The sequence below is a fragment of the Panthera onca genome, chromosome Y (assembly GCF_046562875.1).
Source record: "Panthera onca isolate mPanOnc1 chromosome Y, mPanOnc1 haplotype 2, whole genome shotgun sequence".
In the NCBI taxonomy this organism is placed as follows: Eukaryota; Metazoa; Chordata; class Mammalia; order Carnivora; family Felidae; genus Panthera; species Panthera onca.
Window position 1 is genome coordinate 18,923,116 of NC_138358.1, and position 27,426 is coordinate 18,950,541.

The following is a 27,426-nucleotide window of genomic DNA, read 5'->3' on the forward strand; positions in this document are numbered from 1 at the left end:
TGATTGTGCAGTGGGAATACGGCCTCAGTGGTCATGAGGCTGGGCCCTTTGGGGCATCTTCCTGCACAAGCAGGCCGTTACTTGATAGGTCTTGCCGAGCAGGAACACTTTAGGGGACAGGTGAACACAGGGTCCCCCACATGTTAATATCTCCAGCCAATACCTCCTTAGGGGCCAGGGTGACGTTTCCGCCCGGCCTGTCCCAAAGACAAGGTACGGACAAGGTGTGGGTGTGGAATGCACTCACGGCACCCAGAGCCAAACCCTCGAGTGTGGACACTTGAGGTCCGTGGGCAGAGGCCTCGGTGCTCTGTGTCCGAGGGATTACAGCCCTCATGCTGCACACCCGGCATCCCCGGGTGTCCTCCCGTATCCGCAGCTCTCCCCGGGGAGCCCTAGGGTCCAGGAGCTGCTAAACCCCCTGCACAACTGTATCTGCTGCCCAGCGGCCTCTTCCACCCCAACATCAGCGTGTGTGGGCTCCAGAGTGCTGTCCCTCGAGAGAGGACACCCTCAGCAATTCAGGAGCCTTCTGACTTCCATGTCTCTGAACCACACGTGTCTCATTGGCCTGTCGGGATCGTCACATTGTTCTCTGTTCACAGGAAATGTCTCGCATTGCCTGTGCTCCTCTGTCTCCCTGAGTGAGCCCTGGCGTGTTTGTGTCTTTTCCTGGCTTTGCCTGTGCCGACACCTCTCTGGTGTGCCTCCTTGCCTGGCCTAAGTGGGCACAGCTGTACCCGTGTAACCGCCTTCGTCTCTGCACACCTGTGTGTTGGGTCAGCTGTGGCTCTGGTGGCCTGTCTTGTCTTTGGTGTATGCTTCTGCGCTTGAGTGTGCTTCCCTCTGCATTCAACCCCTTTCTTCCACTGACAGATCCAGTTGCTGTCCTGCTGTCAGGTGGAGGGGCTTCTGCGTGTTCTGTTCTATGTTCCAGGAGCCAGAAATCCTTCCGTGCCTGTAGGACCTTCGTCAGAGGATTGGCCATGCACTCACTGCCAGCCAGTGAATGTCCCCAAATGCAGCTGGCTTGCTGTGAGCATTCCGTCACACCTCTATTTTCTGTCCTTCTGTTTTCAAACCCTTTGCGCCCGAGGGGCTCAAACGTCACTGGCCTGCACGTTGCAGATGCAGGCGTAAATTGTGAAAAGCGGACCGGCAACGTTTTCCCACTTACTCTTTTGCCACGTGGCATGTTCCTGGCTGGGAGAGACTTCCCCCTGCCAGTGTGTGTCTCGTTTCCGTGTGCCTCCTGTGTGTTCTGGTCCCTAATTTGTCCATTACGTCCTACCTGGGAGTCTGATTCATGTTTGCAGGAACGAGGCTGACACCTTTGACTGCTGGGTTCTGAGCTCAGCTTAGTCCACCAGGACTAGTGCGTGCCTGAGGGACACAACGGGCAGTGACGGATGTGCCCGTATCCTTCACGTGCAAGCGCTCCGTCCAGCCACCTTCACCGGGACATTTCTCAGCGACCCCTCTTTGTTTGTGGTGAGAGCACTTGCCTCTGAGAAATCTGACGAGGCGGTGAAGCATTGCTTACGGCTGCCCTGTGCAAGTTAGATCTCCAGAACTCATGCACATGGCATGACTGCATCTTCACACCCGAGGCCCGACACCTCCTCATCGCACCCTCCCCTGATTAGCACCACTCTACTCTCTGGTGGACTGCATGCCTTTAACTCCTTTAGTCTCCTCAGGAATCCATCAGGCAGGGCTCACCACCACTGTGCTTCTGTCAGGGGCTGGCTTCTTTCAGTGAGCCCAGTGCTTTCTGCACTGATGCTCAATGCACCCGCAGAAGGGTGAGCCACACTAAGCCCGGCGGCAAACCCTTTGGCCCTACGTTTCCCACATGTGTGCCTGGTGGCAGAGGTGCACAAGGAGCCCGCCTGCATGCGTCTCCCAGGTCCTCCACAGGGTACAAAGTACCGCCTCAGGAGGCTGATCCGCATCACATGGGCATAGCTCTGCTTGCACGTGTTAGCCTTTCGTATCATACAGGCAGCCCAGACTTAGAAATCCTGCTACCTGCTTACAACTATCCAGCCCTCGTGCTTCTGCAGACGCTCTGTGTCTGTACAGACATTTGAGTCACGGTCTCGTGACCTTCCAATACAGCTTGATGGTCTGTCCTTAGCTTACAGCCTGGGATGCGGTTCTCACTCATTGTCCTCTCCTCGGGTGCGAGTTTCCTCCATCACTGTGGTGGAAGGTAACCTTTATCACCATACGTTGGCTTGAAATTACTGGGCGGATCACCTGTCTGCGTCCGGGGATCCGAAGGAGACCTTGGCTCTTTTGCTCACGGTCCACCCTTTCTCTGTGATGAGTCGCTTTGGATGAGAAGCTTGCCAGAGGCGAGGGGGCCTCAGAGTTGAGCACATTTCCTGGGCATCTGTGAGAACTTCGTTGGTTCCACTCGGAAAGCGTTCACATTCATGGATGTGCAGCCTCTGCTTTTGCTTGAATTTGCCGAGCTTTGGGACGTGATTTCTTCCCGCACGTGCTCTGCCTAAATCTCTGCTGTGTCTTTCCGGCAGTCCCGTTTCCTGTCTCCTGCTGGTAAGTACAGGGCTTCCAGCAGCCCTGTGGGGAACGGGTCCTTGTTTTCTTCCCTGCGGTGCCCTCTTCCTCACCCCGAATGACCTCATTGCAGCTTCCTTCTAGTTCAGCGATCGTTTCAGACTGCCCTTAAGGTCCAGGTGGGAGCGGTGCCTTTTGTGCTGAGGGCTGACCACTGTACAGCATTCGTCTCTGTGCAAATTGCACAGGTGAATTTCACCAGGTGAAAGTGCACACTGCAGTTGCCCTGTCTTCAGAGTCAGCCCACCTGTCTCCGCCTCGGCTGCCCCTGCTCTCCTTCCTCCTACCCTCTCCTTACCTCCCCCTCCCTTGTCTTCTTCCTGTCCCTCCCTCCCACTTTCCTTCCAGCTCTCTTTGTCTTCGTCTCCCTCCTCTCCATCACTAATGCCTCCCCCTGTCTCCGCCTGTCTTCCTTGTAATAGGTGCCCCTCTGTCTCTTCTTGTCTTGCTCCTCCTCCCTGTCTCTCCCGCCAATCTCCCCGGACTCTCCCTCTCCAGGCCGGTCTTCCCCTCCACTCGTCCTTCCTTCATCTGCTTGCATGTGTCTCTCTTTCTCTCCCTCTATAGCTCTGTCTCTCTGTGTGTCTCTTTCTCACTGTCTCTCTCAGTGGACCTTCTGTGTCTGGGTGCATGCTTCTTCAGAATTCTTGTTGGTGCCTGGGAAATGGGAAGGGAACTCGTCTGCTTTCGTGTGTACTAGTGAAAGCAGGCACGGGGCTTTCTCAGAGACAGACACAGACAAGTTTGCAATTCTCGGTGAAGGGCCCCTAAGTGCCCTGCTTGGTTGGAGTTGTCCTCCTTTTAGTGGAAGGTTAGATTTCAGGACCGGAGCAAGCTGCTAAATCCTACTACCCCATCTCCCTGGCGCTCTGTACGGAGATCAGTAGGGCACCAGTGGCAGATGGTGCTCTGGGGGTTGTTCTTTGCTCTGAATTGCAGTGCAGTGAGGTCTACTGAGCTGTTTTCTTGCAAGGACATGGCGGTGGGGTGGGTCTAGGGTGGGTGTCACTGGTTCTGGGTGGGCACCCACCTTACCGCCGCCCTCAGCCTGACGGCCAAGGAGGAGATACCGTGCGGACGGCCATGTGGCCCCGGTAGGTGTGACACTAAGGACTTCTCCAGGCCTTGCCCCAGCTTCATGAAGAAGGGGCAAGGGACGGGGCAGGGAGTGGCTCACGGCGTGGACGATCCTTTGCTGAATGCTCTGGTGCCCGTAGTGAGGCCTCTGGGGAAAGGGTGTACAAGCGACCACAGACTGCGCGATACCGGGGACCTCGCAAGTGAGGCCTGGAAGGTGACAGCGCTGAAGAGGACATGCGGCAAACGGGGGCCACGCTGGCACCTTGGCACTCGCTCCAGAGCCTGGACCGGCCATTGGCGCGCGCTTGCTGGCGGCCAGCACCTTGTCTTGCTGTCTTGCAACTGATTGCTCCCCGAACCTGGCCAGCTGGCCTGACCTGCCCTGGAACCACTTCGCCCCCAGGCCGCATGTGCACACTCTTCACTGCCTCTGTCTCGGCCCCTCCTCCACAGCAGCCACAGCCAATGCGGAGTCCTCAAATCCCAGAGCCTGTGCGCCTGCGCTCAACTTTGGCGGGCTGCGGCGGGAGGCTTCAGGGAGCTAATGGTCTTGCGGCCAAGGCTCCCCCCACCTGCTGCCGTTTCCTGTCCTTGTCCTGAGGCTGCCCTAGCTACACTGGGGCCGGGGCCGAGCGTCATGGCCAGCGTGTCGCGGTCCGGACAAAGCGGAGATTCCCGCCGACCCTGGGCCCTGATCGTCCCGGATGCGAAAGGTGGAGAGTCCCGGCCCCGCGGGAATGCAGGGGCGCTGGAGGGCGTGGGCTGGCCTCAGTCCCCAGGTTCAGGGGCGGCAAGCACCCATCCTGTGCAGGAACCCCAGGCCGGGTGTGAGATACAGGTGGCAAGCCCAGCGGAGGAATTGGTGCTGATATTGGATGACGGAATGGTGGCGGCTGAGGTGGTGATCGGGGAGGAGGAAGAGGACGGCGAGGCGACCAAGGATGAGGTGGCTGGAGAGGAGAATTCTGAGGAAGCCAAGCCAGAAGCAGAGGACATGCACGAGGAGGAGGAGGTGGAAGTTGAGAGACAGCAGCAGGAGGAGATTCAGGAGCAAGAGGAGAAGCGCCAGGCAGATGCAGAGGCGGAGGAGGGGCCCCAGCTCTCCCAGCCGCTGCAGCAGCAAGAGCCAGCGCTGCGTCCTGCCTCAGCCCAGGACCCGCTGGCAGCGCTGGAGCGTCTTCAGCATGTGTACATGGACACGCCCCAGAGCGTACCTGAGAGGAAGACACACACAAACACTTCATGCTGTTTATCTCCCATTCTATATTTCTTCAAATGTATTGGACCCCTGCCCTGTGCCACGTGTCACCACCACCCTTGTCCTTATTTCGTGGCCAGGAGAATCTTGTGGACCATCGGTGAGCATCGGAAGGGTTTCCACTGGGGTCGATGAAGTGCGACGCTCCTTCATACTCTTCTCAAGATCGTGCATATCCCTGGGATATATGGGTACACACAGACAGACAGACAGACAGACAGAAACACACACACACACACACACACACACACACAGGACAGGTGAGAGTCTTATCTTGGCCCTGAGTAAGGTTGCTTGAATGTTTCCAAACGGAAAGTAGGATGGGAAGGTGTGATAAGCTGTGCCAAAGCTGACAAGGGGATCCAGAAGCCAGACAACATGTGGAATGGTGGTAGGAGGCCTGAGGGTGGGGTTCAAGGTCCGGGAATGACAGTTGTCACCGTGCTATGTGATGAGCCAGCTTTGGTTGTCCCGCTTTGCTCATTCTTTTTGTCTAGCCCCCTTCCCACCTTCAGGCTCCCCAAAGGGGCAAAGCCTCTTGGACACGTTACTTCTTAAGACTCCCTGTCTCAGGCTGATGCCCTTTTGACCTGGGGTCACCTCCTGGGCCGCTGTGATTCTCGGTGCCTCCATGCAGAAGAGAATTGTGCCCTGGACCCCACGGCACACATTTCCGTGCCCACACCCTTGGCTGCTCACCTCTTTCCCTCTCAGTTCTCTCTCCTGGGGCCTCCTTCATCTTGAAATACGGCAGGGGGTTGGGCCAAAGATCCTCTATGATTATCTGGTAGGGGAGACAGGCCAGGCCTCAGGTAGCTATCCCACGCAGTGGGGGAACCCATGAAAATCACCTCCCTTCCTTGTTACAGGGCCCCACCTCAGCAATCCTGCTAGAGCCGGCAAAGCTGTGGTCAGAGAACCAGTTGAAGAAGTTGAGGCTGCTGTTGTCATGCCTGCGTCTGTAGGCCTCCTGTCTGTACCTTGGGTACCACTGGATGGGACTGGAATGAGACGCCCTATACCCTGCAGGAAGACGCGTATGTGAGAAGGCGCCAGAGAACTTATCACATTCAACCCTCCACCCACTGCCGCCCATGCAGTCAGTGGACACTTACCATCAAGGCCTAGGACATACTCCTTCGTAACGACTTCATTCTGGAAGTAGGAGTTCTTGCCAAAAAACAGCAGGATCTTCCGGCATTCCCTGGGAAACTTGTGTTCCTCCACCTGCCGTGGTACAGTGGGGCAGAAATGTGAAATCTTGTTCCAGGAGACCCGCCCTCCCCTGAGGAAGGAACACATCACTTCTCCCCACCACCTCCCCTCCCCACACAGCCAGCCACCCACACCACCTCCCACTCCCAGGCCGACCTTCAAATTGGTCATGTGGCGAAGCATGCTTTCATCGGGCTTACTACTCAGGGCTGACATCTGAGGGTGGTTCACAAACTGCCGCAGGTCAAAGAGCCTTCAGGTGCTGGGCGTGAGAGAGCTCGAACCAGAGAACCAGTGTGGACAGCATCCAGGCGTCCTCCCCCCGGGACTGGCGTCCTCCCCCAGGGTCTCAAGCCCTCCCCACAGGCTGCGTCCAGGCCCACGGGGTCTCAGGATCGCGCAGGGCTCTGCTAGACACGCACAGGAGGCTGTGCATGCCCAGACGCCCGCAACCACGCCTAGCTTTGTGTGCTCGTGAGGACACTGAGGACGCTTACTTCCACACAGCCAGACAGCACACATCCGGTCTCGCGCCGACCAGTGGGCATTCACATCGCCTTCCCCGCAGCAAGATGCCTAGCGGGACCCAGAAACGTGCCCCCACGCGGCTTTGTGTGGGAAGAAGCCCTCGGTCATTTCCCCGACCTGGCCTGGACCTCCACCGCCACTCCCCACTCTCCCAGCGCTGTTTCCGTGCCAGGTGCGACTTAAAGCACACATGCCTCCCCCACCCCGGCACTGCCCTCCTCCCACACTCATTGCAGAGCCAGGACCACCGGATGGGATCACGTTTGCACGTTCCCGGCCACTGGAGCGTGGCGTAGCTCCAGTCCCTGTCCTGGGTTCCTCTAAATGTCACCTCCCTTTCCTTCCTCTTGCGCAAGCCCAGCCCCCTCTGGACCCTCCACCAGCAGCAGGAAGGATACAGCCTTGGCCCAGAAACCACGGATGCCCTGGATAAGGGCACCTCTCTGCTGCAGATGTCGCTGCCGCCTCTGCCACATCCTGAGTTTGAATCGAGCGTGCTCCCGGCTGGCTTGTTTATTCACCGGCTGTAGCTCTATCTGAAGGGCCTCCAGAGCCTCCAGAGCCTCCAGTGGGGAAGGGCAAGGACGGAGGCCTGACTCTACCTGCTCCTTCTTATCCTGCTTCACCTGCAGCTCCTGGGCTTCTTCCACCCATCGGCCTTCCTGCTCATTCGGCTTCTGTTCCTCCTCCTCCCGCTCCTCCTTGTCCTTCTTGCCCTCCACCTCCTCCTCGCCCTGCTGCTGCTCCTCCAGCGCTTCCTTCTCCTGCTCCTCTTCCTCCTCGGCTTGCAATTCTGCTCTCCCTTTAATGGCTCGCACGCCTTCCCTTCCTCCTCCTGCTCCTCCTCCTGGTCCCCTTCCCCTACCACTGCCGCCGCCAATGCCTCCACCGCCACCGCCGCGGCCGGTGCCGTGGCCGCCGCCGCGCCAGCTTGTATACCCTGCTGCTCCTGCTCCTCCCCTTTCATTTCCGCCAACTCCTCCTCCTTCCGCTCTTCCTCCTTCTGCTTGGGCTTCTGCTGCTCCTCCTCCTTCTAATCTTTTACTCCTGCTGCCTCTCCCCCTCTTCCTCCTCCTCCTCCTCCTTCTGCTCTTCTGGTCCTGCTCCTCCCCCTCGCCCTTCAGGTCCTCCTCCTCGTGAACTTGGACCTTCTCCTTCCCCGGCTCCTGCTCCTCGTCCTCCTCCCCCTTCTTCCTCTGCTCATGCCCCTCTTCCCCAGGCGCGTCCTCTTCCGCGGCCGCCACCTCAACCTCCTCCTCCTCCAGGCCCCACAGCGCCTCCACCGCCACTATGTCATGCACCAGCGGCACCGATATCTCGCTGGGGCCGCCCACCTGCCTCTCGGGTCGGGCCTGGCCTTCCTGCACAGGCTGTTCGCTTGTGGCCTGCAAGCCTTCGGCCTGCGGCACCTCCGGCCCTGCCGGAGACCCAGTGTCCCCACGGGCCCTCGTCTCTCGACCGCCCCGTTCCCGGTCGAAGGCGGCATGGGGCCTCCGGGCATCCCCAGTGTTTCGGAAACACGAGTCACGCAACATGCGGCCCCGGCCCGAGACACCAACTGTGGCTCCTACCGACGACGAAGCGGGAGGTGAAAGCACGGCCCCCCTCCCCAGACCCAGTGAGTGGCGCCCTGAGGGCAATGGCTGGCAACTCGCTCCCCCTTCCTCCCAGAGCCCAAAGGTCGAGGGGGCGCATGCGCATGCGCATGGTGCTGTACCCAGGATGCCTCGGCGGTGGCTGTCGCTATGCCGATGCTGCCTCGGAGGCCTTTGTGGTGAGAGGTGTGCGCCTGCGGCTTTGAGGCTGAGGGAGCTCCAAGCCACGCCCAGGCCGCTTCACTGCCTTCAGGACCAATCATAGGGACGGTGGCGTGCGTGGCTTCGGCGGTCCCGCCCCTAGGTCACCCGGAAACTGGGGCGCGTCTGTTGCATAGGCAGGAAGGCTCTGGGCCCCGTGCAGTGCAACTCCTCCGGGGGGCTTGCAGCCGGCCCTCTGTGCGCTCTGGGTGCCCTGTTTGGCTTCTGGCCATGCGAAAGCGACCTTTGCATTCCACGCTGCGCTGGGCACGCGGCTATCTACACACACGGGTAAAGGGGGACCTCCCCGCTTTGCCCATTTACACCGCCACCTTTGTTCATTGTGCCCCTAGTCCGACAAATCCACTCAGCGGATCACCTTGGCTGTCCGGCAGACGCATGTCAGCTGTGCGCCTGCTGTCTGTGCACCCCGGTTTTCCATCTGCTCAGCCTCCTTTGCATACTCTCTACGTCCATCCTTGCTCCCAGAAGACATGTATGTCATGACAGCAGTCTAGCAGTGCACCGGCTAGGGAAGGTCGGTGACCAGAGGTGTGTGACGTGGAGAGGACGCCACACTAGGGGAGGCTGCGTATCATGCGCGCCGCTCTTGCCGTTTGTCCCCGTTGCCTGGAAAGTGACACTGGCAAGCACACACCCCCCTCTCGTGATGGGCTGCCCATTGCTCCCGTGTGTGGCAGTGCACAGGAAAGACCCGTGACCGTGGGCCCTGGGATTCCTGGAGCTTGTGTCTGTCCCACAGACAGCGGTCCCCTTCCTCCCACAATGCTTGGCCATCTTCTCACAGGGACCCTCCCCAGGCCTTCGTTGGCCGTATGTCTGTTCATCCTGGTCCCATTTCCTTTACCACTCACTTAGGCGGCAGGCTGCCATGAGCGTGGGCGCTGGCTCAAAACACTGTCCCCCTGTGCCACAGGCAGCATGATTTCAAGGGTCTCCGAGAGGTATCGGGGGGTTGGGGGATGCAGTGTTGGGACCCAAGTGAGGGACACGCCCCAGGGTCTACATGAAGCCACATGACCACTTTGGGAAAGCAATAAGCTGCAGACGGTGTGCAGTGAGGGCGATGATGTGGTCTCCCTCCCTGTCAGGGCAGTGGTGATGTGGACTCCCTGCCGGTCTATGTCAGACAGCATAAGCTACACACACACACACCACACAGAGCCACTGCAGGATTGGAGGCTCGAGATGCATTGCCTGGCCAGGCACCACACTCATGCATTGCCTTTTCCCTTTGGTGGAATGCAGTGTTCCCCTACCTCTTTATGGGACCAGGAGGCTGCCAGGCAGGCGGCGGATTCTAGGATTTCCAAATTCGTGTGCCGGGCCCTCTGGCCAACATGTTGCTTCCGTGACACAGAAGAGGTTCCTCCAGACTCGCTGGGCTATGTCAGGATACGAACGGGGTACAGAAATGCTCCAGGGTGGCTGTGATATATGAGGCAGCACACCACCGCTTCAGGTGACAGCAATGCATAGAAACGCAGGTGGATGGGGGGAGGCTGAACAGGTGGTAGGGGGCTGAGAGGGGGTGGCCAGTGTGACCGACAGAGAGGCAAACTCTTACCCAGAAAGGGAGAGGAACAGGTCCAGTGGTGAGCCCTCAAGCTGCCCTCAGCAGAGGACGTAGCGGGTGGGCAAGACAGGAAAGCAGGCCCAGACCCTGGTGCACCTGACCTATGCAACTCACTCCCTCCAGAGAAATGGGGCCTGTCAAACTCCCACGCATCGCCGGGAGACCCCGTGGCAGGAACGTGGGAACAAATCTGGGTCCCAGGTGCAGGGACTGTCTGGGACAAGCAGGCAATGCCTTTCAGTTTGAACAACACCTACCACAGTATTGGGGTCCAGGGGCCGGGCCCCAACTTCGCAAGGGACTCTAGACCAGCCAGGCCTGTCTCTGCAGGGTCATCAAGGAGGATGTTCACCGAGACACATACCCTGGCTGGGACCACAAGGCCTTGCGATGATCCCCTAGGCCGCTCCAGGAGCAGGGCCAGACTTACTCATGCTCGCTGCTGCCTCCCTCCACTAATGCCCACTTCCTTGCAGGGAACTTTGGTCCTCCTCCACTGCGCCATGGGTGGCCCAACCCCAACTTGCCCCTGGCCAAGGCAACACAGGACGAGCGGACCCAGGCAAAGTCCGGGCTTTCCTCCCGTCATGAAAGGTGATCAGCTAGCTCCGTGTCGATCCCAGGCGCAAAGGGATTGCACTCGCTGCACTTTGGCACTGGAGCCCCCCCTTACTCACCAAGTCAGGAAAGCCCCCAGACTCTTTCCTTCGCTTGCCAACGGCCTACACACACTCACTCAGGCACAAAGATGCACGGCCACGCGGCACGTGGACACAAACACGTGCACGCTGCCAGCACAAACGCTAGGTCTCAGGCAAAAGTACTCACAGGCGCCAGCCACAATACATTCACAGACACACTCTAGTGGACCTGTGCACTCACTCATGCCCTCTGCCACATCCCACTCACGAGGCTAGCTCCTCCTCACGACTCACACTTGCTTTCCCCCCTCACACAGCACGTGCATTTGTCCTGGGGCCCAACCTGGCTGAAAACTAGGGCAGATTCAGGACCTCCATTGGGTCACGGAAGCTTGCATTGAGATGCCAAGGAAAGAGGGCCACAACTGATACCAACCTTCCAGTACCAATGGCACCGGAACATGGCATGTGGAGAAACACCAGCTACGACTAGGTTCCCTGCCTCCTCGGCTCCTGCCCTTTCTTCAGACCCTCTCAACACTGGGGAGTCCCTTGGGTTTCAGTACCTCCCAGCTGGCTGCAACCTATAGGGCAAGGGCCAAGGGACTGACCTTTCTCAGTTCACATGTATACCCAGCTTGTGTGGGCTGCCTGGAGGCAGTCACGGCTTAGGAGGTCTGGATGTGCTCTGACCCCTGGTACTTGTGCGTTCCTTTGTGTGTTCCCCTGCAGCCCTGTGCCATCAGCAGCCTACTACGTCCCTATGGACACGCACAGCTCACGGAAACCCAGATGCACTGATACTGTGCAAGGACAGCACAGAGACAGAGAAAGAGAGATGGAGGTGTGGGAGGGAGGAAGCGTTCCCTCAAGAAAATGATCACAGGGACTCAGAGACAGACAGAGGCCAGAGGGACACGGAAGGAGGCTGAGGAAGGAGAGTAAGTCACAAGTAGAGACAGCCACAGAGGGGGAGTGTGTGTGTGTGCCCGTGCCCGTGCGTGTGCGTGCGTATGAATGAGTGAAATTGTCTGGGACTGAGACGGGTGTTGCCATGATTCCTGGACTCTCGAACGCCCTCTTCCAGCAGAATGGAGGCCCGGTATTGTCAGGAATCTCAGCGTTTTCCGGAACAGGACTCCCTTGCTTTGGGGCCCTAGCCCATCCTCAGGCTAGGGCCATAGAGCAGAAGGAGTGGGAACTTGAGGCATGAGGCTCCAGACTAGGCCCAGCAGGTGGAGTGTCAAGGCCCAAGGTTTTTAAATGCCTGCCGCCTCCTTCTGGAGCCCACCAGCATTTGGGAAGCACGCCCATGGCCCCGTGGCCCTTCGGACACTGAAGTGGCTGTGGCTGTGGCTGTGGCTGCGGTGGAGGTGGGGGAGAGGCAGAGGCAGAGGCAGTGAACTTTTTGACCATGGGTCCTTGGGGTGAAGGTGCTCCAGGCCAGACCCAGACAGTTGGCTGCTGTTCAGGAACAATCAGCTGGAGGGCAGTGGGCGTGGCTCCAGCATTTGAGCCCCTGCCTCCCCTCCCAGGTCTGGAGCAGGTTCTCTGCCTCCCCCTCCAGGGTGACCTCCCTGTTTGGTACATGCCCTTTTCCGCTTTGTCACCGACCACAACTTTCCTGTGGGATGTCTCATATCGGAGAACTGGTGCTACAGTTTCACCTCTTTGGGGAGGAGCCCGGATGGCAGACAGCATGGAAGCTTCTTAAGTGTCTCGCGTGCATGAGATACAGCCAGACCAACACTAAACCATCCTACCCACCCAGGAAACTGACTGGAGGATTAGCACAGCAATCTGCATATCCTGAACCACCGAATTCAGCAGGTACGTGGCATGCAGAAGTGAACTTGGAGAGCGAGGAGGCATGGGAAGGGAGGTGCTTTTGTGCGCGGAGAGGCGAAGGAGACTGGGCAGGTGGAAATTTTACTAACTTTCTTTAATACTCTTCTACATTATTCTTTCCTTTTGTGTCTATATTCACAGATTCTATTTTACTCCCATCTTCTCCTTTTAGTCTACTTCAGTGTATTGATTTTTCAAATTCTCACAACATTTCCCTTTTTAATATTTTTTATTAGTATTTTCTAAATTTTTCTCCACTCCCACGTTTTTTTCTCTCCTGTGTCAAAACCACTTTCAACACCCACGTGAAACATGCCTAGAATCTAGCATCATTCATTCCATTATTCACATGTGTGTTTTTAAGTTTTTACTTTTAACATTTTATAATTTGAATATTTCATTGAATTTTCTACCTCATGAGTTCCTTTTCTCCATTCAAAATGACAAAGGGAAGGAATTCACCCAGAAAGAAAGAGCCTGAAGAAACGAGAGCCAGGGATTCAACCAACACAGACACAAGCAAGATGTCTGAAGCAGCATTTAGAAGCACGATTATGAGAATACTAGCTGCAGTCCAATGTAGATTAGAGTCCCTTTGTGCAGAGACAAAATGCAGTAAAAACTGGCCAGAATGAAATTAAAAATGATATAACTGAGCTGCAATGACGGATGGATGCAGCGGTGTCAAGGATGGATGAGACAGAACAGAGAATCAGCGATTCAGAGGACCAACTTATGGAGACTATGGAAGCAGCAAAATCGAGGGAGATTAAGGAAAAGAGCACGATTGAAGAATTGGAGAAATCAGTGACTCATGCAGAACGAAAAACAACATCAGAATCATAGGGGTCCCGAAGAGGAAGAGAGAGAAAAAGGGGTAGAAAGGTTATGTGAGCAAATCATAGTGGGAAATTTTGCTAACCTGGGGAAAGACACACCATCAAAATCCGGGAAGCACCGAGGACCCCATCAGATTCAACAAAAACTGACCCTCAGCAAGGCATATCATATTCAAACTCACAAAGTACTCAGGCAAAGAGAATCATGAAGGCAGCAAGGGAAACAAGTCCCTAAACTACAAGAGAAGACAGATCAGGTTTGCAGCAGACCTATCCAGAGAAACTTGGCAGGCCTGAAAGGAGTGGTAGGATACGTTCAAAGTGCTGAATTAGAAACATCCACAGTGAAGAATTCTTTATCCAGCAAGGCTGTCATTCAAAATAGAAACAGAGGAAAAAGGTTCCCAGATACACAAAATTTAAAGGAGTTTGTGACCGCTAAATCACACCTGCACGCAATTTTAAGGGGGAACACTCAGAGGGAAATTGATATCTATCTATCTATCTATCTATCTATCTATCTATCTATCTTTATAATTATATTTATATATACAAATAGATATAGAATTATATATATAGATGTATATAGACATATACATATCGATATAGATATAGATATATAGATACAGTTAATACAATACATATACATATACATATACATATACATATACATATACATACACATACACATACACATATAGATGGAGATGGAGACGTAGATATAGATATAAAGATATATAGATATGTTTTCCTCCAACTCTTCAAACAAGATAATGGCCATAAAATCGTGTCTTTCAGTACTACTTTAAACGTCAGTGGACTGAATGCTCCAATCAAAAAACATAGGGGAACAGAATGGATGAGAAAACAAGTTCCATCGATATGCTGTTTACCAGAGACCCACTTTAGATGTGAAAACAACTTCAGAGTGAAAAGAAGGGGATGGAGAATCATCTGTCATGCTACCCGTCAACAAAACAAAGCCAAAGTAGCCATACTTCTATCAGACAATCTAGACTTTAATTTAAGACTGTGTCAAGTGATACACAAGGGCATGATGTCATAATTCAGGGGTCTATCCACCAAGAAGACCTAGCAAATGGATACATTTATGTGGCGTATTTGAGAGCAACCAAATATACAAACCAATTAAACGCAAACATAAGGAACCTCATTCTTAGTAATGCCATCATAGGAGGAGACTTCTATGCACTCACTCACTGCAATAGACAGATCATGTAAACGAAAAATCAACAAGCAAACGGGGGCTTTGAATGACACACTGGACAAGATGGGCTTCACAGATATGTTCAGAACATTTCATAATAAAGCAGCAGAATATACATTCTTCTCCGGTGCTCATGGAATATTCTCCTCTATAGATCATATGCTGGGGAAAACAGTCATCCCTAAGGAAGTTCAAAGAGATCGAGGTCACACCGTGCATATTTTCAGACCACAACACTAAGAGACTCGAAATCAACTACAAGAAACAATTTGGAAAGGTAACAAATACTGGGAGACTGAAGAACATCCTACTAAAGATTGAATGGGCTAAGCAAGGGTTGAAAGAGAATATAAAAAGTATACGGAAGTCAATGAAAATGTATATGGAAGTCAGTGATAACAACACAACCCAAAACCTCTGGGACGCACCAGGGTCGGTTATAAGAGGACCTATCTAGCAAGTCAGGTCTTCCTAAAGAAGAAAGAAAGATCTCAGAGACACAACCTCACCTTACGCCTTAAGAGGCTGTAAAAAGAACACCATACGAAACCCAAAACATTCAGGAGACAGAAAATAACAATGATTAACGGAAATTAATGCTATTGAAACCAAAAACCAAACAAAACAAAAACAAAAACAACCTCAAACAAACAAACAAACAAAGAAACAAACCAAAATAGGAGAACAGATCAATGAGCCCAGAAGCTGCTTCTTTGAAGGAATTAACAAAATTGATAAGCCAGTCATCAGTTTGATGAAAAAGAAAAAGGAAAGGGCCCAAATAAAGAAACGCAAGAATGAAAGAGGAGACATCACAACCAACACAGCAGAAAGGCAAACAATAAGAAGAGAATATTAGGAGCAATTATTTGCCAATACAATGGGCAATCTGGAAGAAATGGACAAATTCCTAGAAACATATACACTACCAAAGCTGAAAGAGGAAGAAAAGGAAAATTTGAACAGACCCATCACCAGTAAAGAAATCAAATTAGTAATCCAAAACCTGCCGAAGGAAGAAGACTGCAGGGCCAGATGGCTTTCCAGGGGAGTGCCAGCAAACATTTAAGGAAGAGTTAACACTTATTCTCTTGAAGCTGTTCTCACAATAGAAATGGAAGGAAAACTTCCAAGCTCTTTCTATGAAGCCAGCGTTACCTTGATTCCAAAACCGGAAAGAGACCCCACTGAAAAGGAGAACTATAGGCCAATTTCCCTGATGCACATGGATGCAAAACTCCTCAACAAGATATTAGACACTCGGATCCAACAATACATGAAAATGTTATTCACCACGACCCAGTGGGATTTGTACCTGGGACGCAGGGCTGGTTCAACATCTGCAAAACAATTAACGTGATTCCTCACATCAATAAAAGAAAGGACGAGGACCACAGGATCCTCTCAATCGATGCAGACAGAGTGATGGACAAAATACAGCATCCTTTCCTGGTAAAACCCCTCAAGAAAGTAGGGATAGAAGGAGCACACATCGAGATCATAAAGCCATGTATGAACGACCCAACGTGAATATCATCTCAAGGAGCAAAAGCTCTCAGCTCAAGTCACGAACGAGACAGGAATGTCCACCGCCTCCACTGTTATTCAACACAGTATTGGAAGTCTTAGCCTCGGGCCTCTTCATCCTTCTGCTCCCCCTCTGCAGCTACTGCTCTTCCAGCCCTGGCTCTACCTTTCCTCCTCCTCCTCTTCTTCCCTCTGCTCACATCCTCCTCAATTTCCTCCCCAGCTACTACTGCTCTTCGACTCGTGCTCCTCCTCTTGCTCGTCCTGGACTTCCTCCTCCTCCACTTCTTCCCTCGCCTGCACCCGATCATTCACTCGTCTTCCTCCTCCTGTAACTCCTCCCAGTCCTCTTCCTCCATCTGATCCTCCTCGTCCTTCACCTCTTCCTCCTCCTCCAACTCTTCCTCCTAGGACTCTTCCTCCTTCTCCAGGTCCTCTCCTGCTACCGCCCTTCCTGCCCTACCTCTGACCTTTCACCTCTTCTTCCCTCTGCTCTCGTCCTAGTCGACTCCGTCCTCCAGCTGCTCCTGCTCCTCTGGCCCGTAATCCGCCTCTTCCTGGTGCTGGACATCATCCTCTTCCATTTGTCCTTCTCCTGCACCCAGTCATTCACTGCTCCTTCTCCTCCTCCTCTTCTTCTAACCCCACCCAATCCTCTTCCTCCAACTCCTCCTGCTCCTCCTCTCCCTCCACCTCTTCCTCCTCGGGCTCTTCCTCCTTCTGCTCCTACACTTCTACTCATGCTCTGGAACCCTGGCTCTATCTTTTCTCCCCACCCTCTTCCCTCTGCTCTCGTCCTCCTCAACATCCTCCCCCAGCTGCTCCTGCTCCTTTGGCTCGTGCTCCTCCTCATCCTGGACATCCTCCTCCTCCACTTGTTCCCTCTCCTGCACCCAATCATTCACCCTTCTCTTCCACCTCTAACTCCTCCCAATCCTCTTCCTCCAACTCCTCCTCATCCTCCTACTCCTCCTCGTCCTCTTCCTCCTCCAATGCTTCCTCTGGACATCCTTCTATTCTCCACGCACATCTTTGTCCCTTAAGACTACCACAATCTCCTCTAAGGACGGGAGCAATAGATCTCGCACTGCCCCCAAGTCATCCGCAATGAGCACCGGACCCTGCGGATGGGCTCTCACAAGCCTTTGTGTCCCTGCAAAAGGAGCCTGGCAACCTCCCAGGCCTCCCGGGGAGACTCGGTAGTGGGACCCTGGGAGCAGCGACGGGATCCCCGGTGCAGCGACACCCAAGGGATGGTCATATCGTGCTCTGTCTTTTCAACAACACCTACAGCAGTATCGGACCTAGAGGCCGGGACCCAACGGGCCTCACACGCGACCCCTGACCAGCCAGCCTTGTGTCGGCAGCGCCATCCAGGAGGAAGCTCACCGACACATATGCCAGGCCTGGGACCCCAAGGCTCTTCGATCACCCCCTAGGCGGATAAGGTCAGGCCTAGGTTACTGCATGGGACCTGATGCATCCGTACAGTCGTCCCCAGTTCCTTGTAGGACAGGTCGGACATCCTCCACTGGGCCATGGGGTCTCCATGCTGTCAGCTGGCAGCAGCCAACACATGACCAGCGGTACTGCGACACCGTCAAGCCTTTCCTCTCATGCTGGACGGTGGCCGTGTGTTTACCGAAAGCCCTGTATGGGGGCAACGGGCTGCGGGGAAGGCAGGTAGGTGGGTGGCCAGGCACAGACGAGACCACCCGCTGCGATCCCGCAGGGTCACTGGGACTTCACTTCCATCTGGCCCACACGCAAATTCTAGGGATGGGGCTTTGGGGGCAGTGCGGAAGCCTTGCAGCTTCAGCGTCAAGGAGCTGGACACACACACCTGTGGGCACAGCCGGCAGCAGACTGGGACCAGTGTTCCTCCCTAGGCCCCTTTGACCCTCCACCACCTGAGAAGAATACTGGAGGGGCTGTACGGCTTTAGACTCCCCAAAGCGCACACACAGTGGGCCATGTGCTGCCCACTGTGGTTTGGGGCAGGGCGGGGGGAGCCCGGTCAGAATCCTGACCACAATGTCCACAGCATCCTCTGTCGACATGCAACCGCTGAGACACTGAGAAAGGAACCCAGTTCCCCATTTACATGAGGCCAGGAGTCGACAAAGCCTGAGGCTAATCAGGGTCACCCGCACAGGGACTGAGAGGCGCATTCTGGCACCACTTACATGCAAGGGGAACACAGTTCTGGGACACACCTTGACATGTCCCCAGCCCAGCTGCAGCGACAGTGGTGATCTTGTGCTGCGGGGAGAGGTGTTGCTGGCAAGGAACTGTCCCCTCAGAGAGCAGCTGGCAGGCTGCTCACCTGCCCGTCCACACATGAATCACGCACACCACCCTGCTATGGCACCCCTGGGGGACTCAAGTCACCTGAGGTCTAGGGTCCCAGCTCCTCCCTTTCCCTGGGCCTGGTGCACAGGAAGCAGAGAGGAGAGCCCCAAGGAAGAGCTGACTGGTGACAAAACATGGCTCGTCTGCCAAGAGCAGAGATTTTTGCTAGACGGCTCCCTCCAGGGAAATACCTACACCCTCTGCACACCACGTAGCCTGACAGGTTGGGTTCCCTAGCTACCCTGTGCACAAAGCCTGGGCACACCATGTAGCCCCTACGTATTTGCTACTGTCGGCCCACCAGGGCCACTCAACACACACACACACACACACACACACACACACACACACACACACACACTCACTCCCACATAGACACACACTAACACACACACAAGCACACTTACTCACAAGTGGTCCACTGGCCACTGGACACAGGCTTTCCTCCCCTCGGCCCCCCTCTTGACCTTGCACCAATCTCCCTTTTGCATCCTGACTTGAGCCCCCTGGCACAGCAACGATTGCACCCATCCCAGCGATTACCATCAGGACTCAGGAGGGAAGGGACTGCACTCTTGTATTCTGGCACCTGACCGTCCCACATAAGCACCTCATTCACACAGACCGCTGTGTCTCTCCTTGTCTCTCCAGTGGCCTAACCACCCACTCCTGCACAGACAGAGACACACCGCTACGCAATCGCACAAACATATGCACGCTCACACTGCCGGCACCACCACGGATCTCAGGCCCAGTTTGCCACAGACGCCCACACACACTCGCACGAACTCACGCTGGATCTCTGCCCTCGGGCGTACTCTCTCCATGAATTCCCACTCATAAGCCTCGCTGCTGCCCACAAGCCACACCTGCCCCTCCCCCTCACACATCTCCCATCCTGAGCCACTGTCTGAGGACAGGGCTCGGGGTCAAAGGAGCCCCGGGTGTGGGAGGCAGCAGCAAGGTATACTGGCATCGACTATGAGAAGCCTGCCTGCTCCTGAGTTGTCCGGGGACATGTGGTCTTAGCTCTGATCCTGACTGGAGGCTTTGCTGACTGGATTCTATCTCACCAAGGACACAGCACCCCTCGGGGATCAAGGGTCCTGGCTGAAACCCCCCGAGTCCTGGCCACACTGTACCAGGACCCAATGGACCAATTTGGTCCCACTGTGCAATCCCCTTCCCTGCCTTTCGGCTCTGGCCTATACAATAAATCTCCAAATAACAGGTCTGTCTCTTCCTCCTCCTCCTTCCAGGCTCTTCCTGCCCAAGAAGGCAGGCCTCTGTGCACATGGCAACACCGGCCCCACGCCAGTACTGCACCTCTCCTGCACACACAGAATCACCCGGGCAGCGGCTAGGACAGTCACACTCAGGTCCCGTTCTCGTCGAGCCTCCTTGCGTCCCCCATAAACACACACAAACACATACACAAAAACAGAAGGGTTTTTAGCTTCCTGTATGTGTCCATATAAACATCGTGGAAACTCTTCAAGACTGCCAAACGTGATTTCTTCCTTAGTTCTCTCCCGGGCTCATAGAAGACAGGAGACTCATCCACCCATCTCTTCTAGTGCTGGTCACGTCCTCCATTGTTTCTGCATGGGCAAACATAGGAGCTCTGCGCCATTCATGCCCACACAGATGCAGAGCCCCTGACACATGTGGGCACACAGAGACACATTTGCGTACACGCACACACACACACCCCCATGCAACAGAAACCAAGAGTGATATGGGATATTTGCAAATACATCCCAGATGGTGTCACTCTTGTGCCTCACCCTTTTGCGATCCCCCTTGCTTTCTCACCCAGGGAGTCATTTCCAGCCCCCAATGGCTTTGGAACAGATCTAAGAATGGCTGTCAGGTTGCGGGAGGACATGGCGTGGTGGGGCACATGGAAGGAAGTGAGAGATTCTCACCACAGTGGCGCCTGGGGACACGGCAGCTCCTGACCCAAAGACTGGCAGGCAAATCCAGACTGAAGGAGCAGGGGGAAGCCCGGGACAGGGCGGACATCCACGGGGAGCATTTGTGGTGAAGCACTGCTCCTCCCGAGTTGCTCTCCAAAGCCCCAGCCCACAGCACAACTGCATTTGGTTTGCAGGCTTCGACCCTCTGTGTGTTTGCAGCTGAGTCTCTGCAGGTTCCCTGTCATCCTCCCACCCTCTCCCCATGCTACCTGTGTCCCTGTCTTGGCGGACCTTCCATTTCCAAGCCAATGTGTGGCCCACGTTCCCTTGCCCATACAACACACAGGTCAACACACCGTATACTGGGGTTCTCACCGACACATGCGCATGTCAGATCACTGTCTTCTGGTCCCTTCCTCCATCAGGAAGTACTGCAGGGGATTGGGCCACAGGTCCTCGATGATGATCTGGTAGGGGACACAGGCCGGTGCCATATTGGGCATAGCCCCCTCACCTCTCTGGCCCAGGGCCACCCACATCCCCACTGCTGACGAAGGCCTCAAGGGCCCCACCTCGGCAATCCTGTTTGTCCCTGGGCAGCTGTGCTCACACATCCAGTTCAACAAGTTAAGCCTGGTGGGGTCATGCCTGCGACTGGGAGCTCCACGTTCATAATCCCAGAACCACTGGACTGGAGTGGAACGCGATGCCTTGTAGCCTGCAGGAAGAGAGGATTTGAGGAGCAAGCTGATGGCCTCCTCCCCACCCACCTGCCCCTCCCCCTCCCCCTCCCTCCTGCCCCTGATTCATGCTCCTCATCCCCCTGCCCCGCACCATCATGGGACCCACACCCTACCAGCAAAGCTAAGCTGATACTCCTTAATGATCACTGGGTTCCAGAAGTACGGGTTGTCCCCAAAGAAAAACATCACTCTGCAGCGGTACTTGGGATGGCCCACTTCTTCCACCTGCCATGAGCAATGGGACAGGAGGGGGCAAGTGTCCTCCCTCGGGGTCCTGAGCTACTTGCCTGGCTGTGAGGGTGAGCACCTTTGCCCCACCCTCTCCTGCCCAAATCCCACCCCCGACGGGATGGCCCCCAGCCACAGCCTCCCCGGTCTGACCTCCAAGTCGACCACGTAGCTGAGCACGTCTTTGTCCTGGGCTCCGATCATGGCCGACAACTGGGGGTGATTCAGAATCTGTGCTGTGTCAAGGAGCTGTGCCTTCAGATGCTGTGGAAACAGACACAGCCCCCCTCCAACCCTCCCAGGCTAAGAGCAAGGGACTAGATCACGGCATGTGCAGAAAGACCAGGAAACACTAGTCCCCACACTCCTCAGCCTCTGCAGATGCATCAGACCCCATCGACACTGGGCAGTCCGTTGGCTTCCTGTACCTCCCACGCTGTCTGCACACAGCAGGGAGAGACTCCACTGCCTGCACGCCTCACAGTTCCTTCCTATATCTGACCTGTGTGGGCTGCCAGCAGCCCATCATAGCTTGTGATGTCGGCATGTGCTCTGACCCCTCCTCACGGCTGGGTTTCTTGGCATATTCCCGTGAAGACCTATGTTGTCACCAGCCTCCTGAGTCCAGATGGAATAACATGGCTTACAGGAACCCGACTGCACACTTACGCTGCAAGCAGAGGGTGTGGGAGGGAGAAAGAGATCGAGAAGCACGGACGAGGAGGGCCGAGGAGGGAAAAGGATTAGACACAGTGACACGGCCAGTCCGGAGAGAAAGACATGGGTGGGACCGAGCCGGAGCCTGAGGACAGAGAGGGAAGCAGGGGTGGAGATACCAGGAGAGAATCCTCTGTGTGTGTGTGTGTGTGTGTGTGTGTGTGTGTGTGTGTGTGTGTGTCAGGGTCTGAGGAGGCAGCTTGTACCCCATTCGGAGTGGGTCTCAGTCGTCCTACTGTCAGGCAAAGGGGTGTGGCGTGGTTCCACTAAAGGTCATGAGTGTGTGTCTGAAATGCTCTCTTTTGAAGGAACTGCTAGGAAACGTGCACAGCCTGTGAATGTGAAGGTGGGTGTGCGGCCTGTGTAACTCTCCCATTTTGCAGCGAAATATTTCCTTGCCTTATCTGCTCTGAGTGAAGGCTGCTTTGTGCTACCCTAGCTCTGGTAGCATGGGGACACATGGCTCGTGTCTGCAAGTAATATTTGAGACCAGCCTGCAGGCCAACGTTGGCGGAGACCTAGAGGAAACAGACCCAGTCACCAAGTCCCCCCATCCCCAACAACCGCCCCTGTCCAAGGCCTTACACTGGATCCCAGACCACACCAACCCAGGGCCAGGGACCATTCCCCAGCTCTCCTCTCTGGGGGCCATCGCCCTGAGGCACCCTGCTCTCAGTGCCCAGCCCTCCTGCACAACAGCCCCCGCCATCACCCACCAGCACAAGGAAGGATACCGCCTGGGCCCAGAAGCCAGGGATGTGCTTGATGATGGCCCTTCTGTGATCCAGGTAAGAAATCTGCCTCCGAAGAATCCTGCGCTTCAGCCGCCATAAGGCCCTGGAATCCTGGGCATTCCCAGCGCTGATCTCCAGCTGAAGACGCTCCAGTGCTGCCAGCGGGTCCTGGGCTGAGGCAGGACGCAGCGCTGGCTCTTGCTGCTGCAGCGGCTGGGAGAGCTGGGGCCCCTCCTCCGCCTCTGCATCTGCCTCGCGCTTCTCCTCTTGCTCCTGAAACTCCTCCTGCTGCTGTCTCTCAACTTCCACCTCCTCCTCCTCGTGCATGTCCTCTGCTTCTGGCTTGGCTTCCTCAGAATTCTCCTCTCCAGCCACCTCATCCTTGGTCGCCTCGCCGTCCTCTTCCTCCTCCCCGATCACCACCTCAGCCGCCACCATTCCGTCATCCAATATCAGCACCAATTCCTCCGCTGGGCTTGCCACCTGTATCTCACACCCGGCCTGGGCTTCCTGCACAGGATGGGCGTTTGCCGCCCCTGAACCTGGGGACTGCGGCCAGCCCACGCCCTCCAGCGCCCCTGCATTCCCGCGGGGCCGGGACTCTCCACCTTTCGCATCCGGGACGATCAGGGCCCAGGGTCGGCGGGAATCTCCGCTTTGTCCGGACCGCGACACGCTGGCCATGACGCTCGGCCCCGGCCCCAGTGTAGCTAGGGCAGCCTCAGGACAAGGACAAGGAAGTGGAAGCAGGTGGAGGGAGCCTGGGCCTCAAGGCTGTTAGCTCCCTGCTGCCTCTCGCTGCAGCCCGCCCAAGTTGGGCGCAGGCGCACAGCCTCTGGGATTTGAGGACTCCGCATTGGCTGTGGCTGCTGTGGAGGAGGGGCCGAGACAGAGGCAGTGAAGAGTGTGCGCATGCGGCCTGGGAGAGAAGTGGTTCCAGGGCAGGTCAGGCCCGCTAGCCAGGTTCGGGGAGCAATCAGTTGCAAGACAGCAAGACAGGGTGCTGGTCGCCAGCAAGCGCGCGCCAGCGGCGGGTCCCGGCTCTGGAGCAAGTACCCAGCCGCCAGCGTGACCCCCGTTTCGCTGCATGTCCTCTTCAGCGCTGTCACCTTCCAGGCCTGACTTGCGAGGTCCCGGGTATCACACAGTCTGTGGTCGCTTGTACACCCTTTCCCCAGAGGCCTCACTGCGGGCACCAGAGCATTCAGCACAGGAATGTCCACGCCGTGAGCCACGGCATGCTCCGTCCCTTGCCCCTTTTTCATGAAGCTGGGGCAAGGCCTGGAGAAGTCCTTGGTGTCGCGCCTACCAGAGCCACATGGCCGTCTGCACGGTTTCTCCTCCTCGGCCGTCAGGCTGAGGGCGGCGGTAAGGTGGGTGCCCACCCAGAACCAGTGACACCCACCCTAGACCCACCCCACCACCGTGTCCTTGCAAGAAAGCAGCTCAGTAGAACTCACTGCACTGCAATTCAGAGCAAAGAACAATCCCCAGAGCACCATCTGCCCCTGGTGCCCTACTGATCTCCGTACAGAGCGCCAGGGAGATGGGTAGTAGGATTTAGTAGTTTGCTCTGGTCCGGAAATCTAACCTTCCACTAAAAGGAGGACAACTCCAACCAAGCAGGGCACTTAGGGGCCCTTCACCGAGAATTGCAAACTTGTCTGTGTCTGTCTCTGAGAAAGCCCCGTGCCTGCTTTCACTAGTACACACGAAAGCAGACGAGTTCCCTTCCCATTTCCCAGGCACCAACAAGAATTCTGAAGAAGCATGCACCCAGACACAGAAGGTCCACTGAGAGAGACAGTGAGAAAGAGACACACAGAGAGACAGAGCTATAGAGGGAGAGAAAGAGAGACACATGCAAGCAGATGAAGGAAGGACGAGTGGAGGGGAAGACCGGCCTGGAGAGGGAGAGTCCGGGGAGATTGGCGGGAGAGACAGGGAGGAGGAGCAAGACAAGAAGAGACAGAGGGGCACCTATTACAAGGAAGACAGGCGGAGACAGGGGGAGGCATTAGTGATGGAGAGGAGGGAGACGAAGACAAAGAGAGCTGGAAGGAAAGTGGGAGGGAGGGACAGGAAGAAGACAAGGGAGGGGGAGGTAAGGAGAGGGTAGGAGGAAGGAGAGCAGGGGCAGCCGAGGCGGAGACAGGTGGGCTGACTCTGAAGACAGGGCAACTGCAGTGTGCACTTTCACCTGGTGAAATTCACCTGTGCAATTTGCACAGAGACGAATGCTGTACAGTGGTCAGCCCTCAGCACAAAAGGCACCGCTCCCACCTGGACCTTAAGGGCAGTCTGAAACGATCGCTGAACTAGAAGGAAGCTGCAATGAGGTCATTCGGGGTGAGGAAGAGGGCACCGCAGGGAAGAAAACAAGGACCCGTTCCCCACAGGGCTGCTGGAAGCCCTGTACTTACCAGCAGGAGACAGGAAACGGGACTGCCGGAAAGACACAGCAGAGATTTAGGCAGAGCACGTGCGGGAAGAAATCACGTCCCAAAGCTCGGCAAATTCAAGCAAAAGCAGAGGCTGCACATCCATGAATGTGAACGCTTTCCGAGTGGAACCAACGAAGTTCTCACAGATGCCCAGGAAATGTGCTCAACTCTGAGGCCCCCTCGCCTCTGGCAAGCTTCTCATCCAAAGCGACTCATCACAGAGAAAGGGTGGACCGTGAGCAAAAGAGCCAAGGTCTCCTTCGGATCCCCGGACGCAGACAGGTGATCCGCCCAGTAATTTCAAGCCAACGTATGGTGATAAAGGTTACCTTCCACCACAGTGATGGAGGAAACTCGCACCCGAGGGGAGGACAATGAGTGAGAACCGCATCCCAGGCTGTAAGCTAAGGACAGACCATCAAGCTGTATTGGAAGGTCACGAGACCGTGACTCAAATGTCTGTACAGACACAGAGCGTCTGCAGAAGCACGAGGGCTGGATAGTTGTAAGCAGGTAGCAGGATTTCTAAGTCTGGGCTGCCTGTATGATACGAAAGGCTAACACGTGCAAGCAGAGCTATGCCCATGTGATGCGGATCAGCCTCCTGAGGCGGTACTTTGTACCCTGTGGAGGACCTGGGAGACGCATGCAGGCGGGCTCCTTGTGCACCTCTGCCACCAGGCACACATGTGGGAAACGTAGGGCCAAAGGGTTTGCCGCCGGGCTTAGTGTGGCTCACCCTTCTGCGGGTGCATTGAGCATCAGTGCAGAAAGCACTGGGCTCACTGAAAGAAGCCAGCCCCTGACAGAAGCACAGTGGTGGTGAGCCCTGCCTGATGGATTCCTGAGGAGACTAAAGGAGTTAAAGGCATGCAGTCCACCAGAGAGTAGAGTGGTGCTAATCAGGGGAGGGTGCGATGAGGAGGTGTCGGGCCTCGGGTGTGAAGATGCAGTCATGCCATGTGCATGAGTTCTGGAGATCTAACTTGCACAGGGCAGCCGTAAGCAATGCTTCACCGCCTCGTCAGATTTCTCAGAGGCAAGTGCTCTCACCACAAACAAAGAGGGGTCGCTGAGAAATGTCCCGGTGAAGGTGGCTGGACGGAGCGCTTGCACGTGAAGGATACGGGCACATCCGTCACTGCCCGTTGTGTCCCTCAGGCACGCACTAGTCCTGGTGGACTAAGCTGAGCTCAGAACCCAGCAGTCAAAGGTGTCAGCCTCGTTCCTGCAAACATGAATCAGACTCCCAGGTAGGACGTAATGGACAAATTAGGGACCAGAACACACAGGAGGCACACGGAAACGAGACACACACTGGCAGGGGGAAGTCTCTCCCAGCCAGGAACATGCCACGTGGCAAAAGAGTAAGTGGGAAAACGTTGCCGGTCCGCTTTTCACAATTTACGCCTGCATCTGCAACGTGCAGGCCAGTGACGTTTGAGCCCCTCGGGCGCAAAGGGTTTGAAAACAGAAGGACAGAAAATAGAGGTGTGACGGAATGCTCACAGCAAGCCAGCTGCATTTGGGGACATTCACTGGCTGGCAGTGAGTGCATGGCCAATCCTCTGACGAAGGTCCTACAGGCACGGAAGGATTTCTGGCTCCTGGAACATAGAACAGAACACGCAGAAGCCCCTCCACCTGACAGCAGGACAGCAACTGGATCTGTCAGTGGAAGAAAGGGGTTGAATGCAGAGGGAAGCACACTCAAGCGCAGAAGCATACACCAAAGACAAGACAGGCCACCAGAGCCACAGCTGACCCAACACACAGGTGTGCAGAGACGAAGGCGGTTACACGGGTACAGCTGTGCCCACTTAGGCCAGGCAAGGAGGCATCACCAGAGAGGTGTCGGCACAGGCAAAGCCAGGAAAAGACACAAACACGCCAGGGCTCACTCAGGGAGACAGAGGAGCACAGGCAATGCGAGACATTTCCTGTGAACAGAGAACAATGTGACGATCCCGACAGGCCAATGAGACACGTGTGGTTCAGAGACATGGAAGTCAGAAGGCTCCTGAATTGCTGAGGGTGTCCTCTCTCGAGGGACAGCACTCTGGAGCCCACACACGCTGATGTTGGGGTGGAAGAGGCCGCTGGGCAGCAGATACAGTTGTGCAGGGGGTTTAGCAGCTCCTGGACC

The 27,426-nt window shown here is 55.7% G+C and overlaps 2 protein-coding genes across 2 annotated transcripts; both read right to left on the reverse strand.

The window, feature by feature from the left end:
- Positions 1-4,971: 4,971 nt before the first annotated feature.
- Positions 4,972-8,202, reverse strand: LOC145715049 (uncharacterized). The gene is made up of 7 exons (XM_081794631.1): positions 7,874-8,202; positions 7,066-7,627; positions 6,296-6,373; positions 6,040-6,151; positions 5,802-5,947; positions 5,624-5,708; positions 4,972-5,102 (listed from the first exon to the last, which is right to left on the reverse strand). The coding sequence occupies exons 1-7, from the start codon at positions 8,200-8,202 to the stop codon at positions 5,074-5,076; spliced, it is 1,341 nt and encodes a 446-aa protein (XP_081650757.1). The 3' UTR covers positions 4,972-5,073.
- A 12,587-nt stretch (positions 8,203-20,789) lies between these two features.
- On the reverse strand, positions 20,790-23,651 carry LOC145714867 (testis-specific Y-encoded protein 1-like). The gene is made up of 5 exons (XM_081794405.1): positions 22,837-23,651; positions 21,539-21,616; positions 21,271-21,382; positions 20,987-21,132; positions 20,790-20,881 (listed from the first exon to the last, which is right to left on the reverse strand). The coding sequence occupies exons 1-5, from the start codon at positions 23,518-23,520 to the stop codon at positions 20,810-20,812; spliced, it is 1,092 nt and encodes a 363-aa protein (XP_081650531.1). The 5' UTR covers positions 23,521-23,651; the 3' UTR covers positions 20,790-20,809.
- Positions 23,652-27,426: the final 3,775 nt, after the last annotated feature.

Bases quoted from the DNA above. Each gene is read 5' to 3' on its own strand.
- LOC145714867 (XM_081794405.1), bottom strand. From the start codon at position 23,520: ATGGCCAGCGTGTCGCGGTCCGGACAAAGCGGAGATTCCCGCCGACCC. The intron at 21,383-21,538 runs GTCAGACCGGGG...TGCTCATGGCAG, and splicing joins GCTACGTGGTCGACTTGGAG to GTGGAAGAAGTGGGCCATCC. The intron at 20,882-20,986 runs GTGGGGCCCTTG...GTCCCCTACCAG, and splicing joins GGACAAACAGGATTGCCGAG to ATCATCATCGAGGACCTGTG.
- LOC145715049 (XM_081794631.1), bottom strand. From the start codon at position 8,202: ATGTTGCGTGACTCGTGTTTCCGAAACACTGGGGATGCCCGGAGGCCC. The intron at 7,628-7,873 runs GCATGAGCAGAG...CGGAAATGAAAG, and splicing joins GACGCGCCTGGGGAAGAGGG to GGGAGGAGCAGGAGCAGCAG. The intron at 5,709-5,801 runs GTGGGGCCCTGT...CTCCCCTACCAG, and splicing joins GCTCTAGCAGGATTGCTGAG to ATAATCATAGAGGATCTTTG.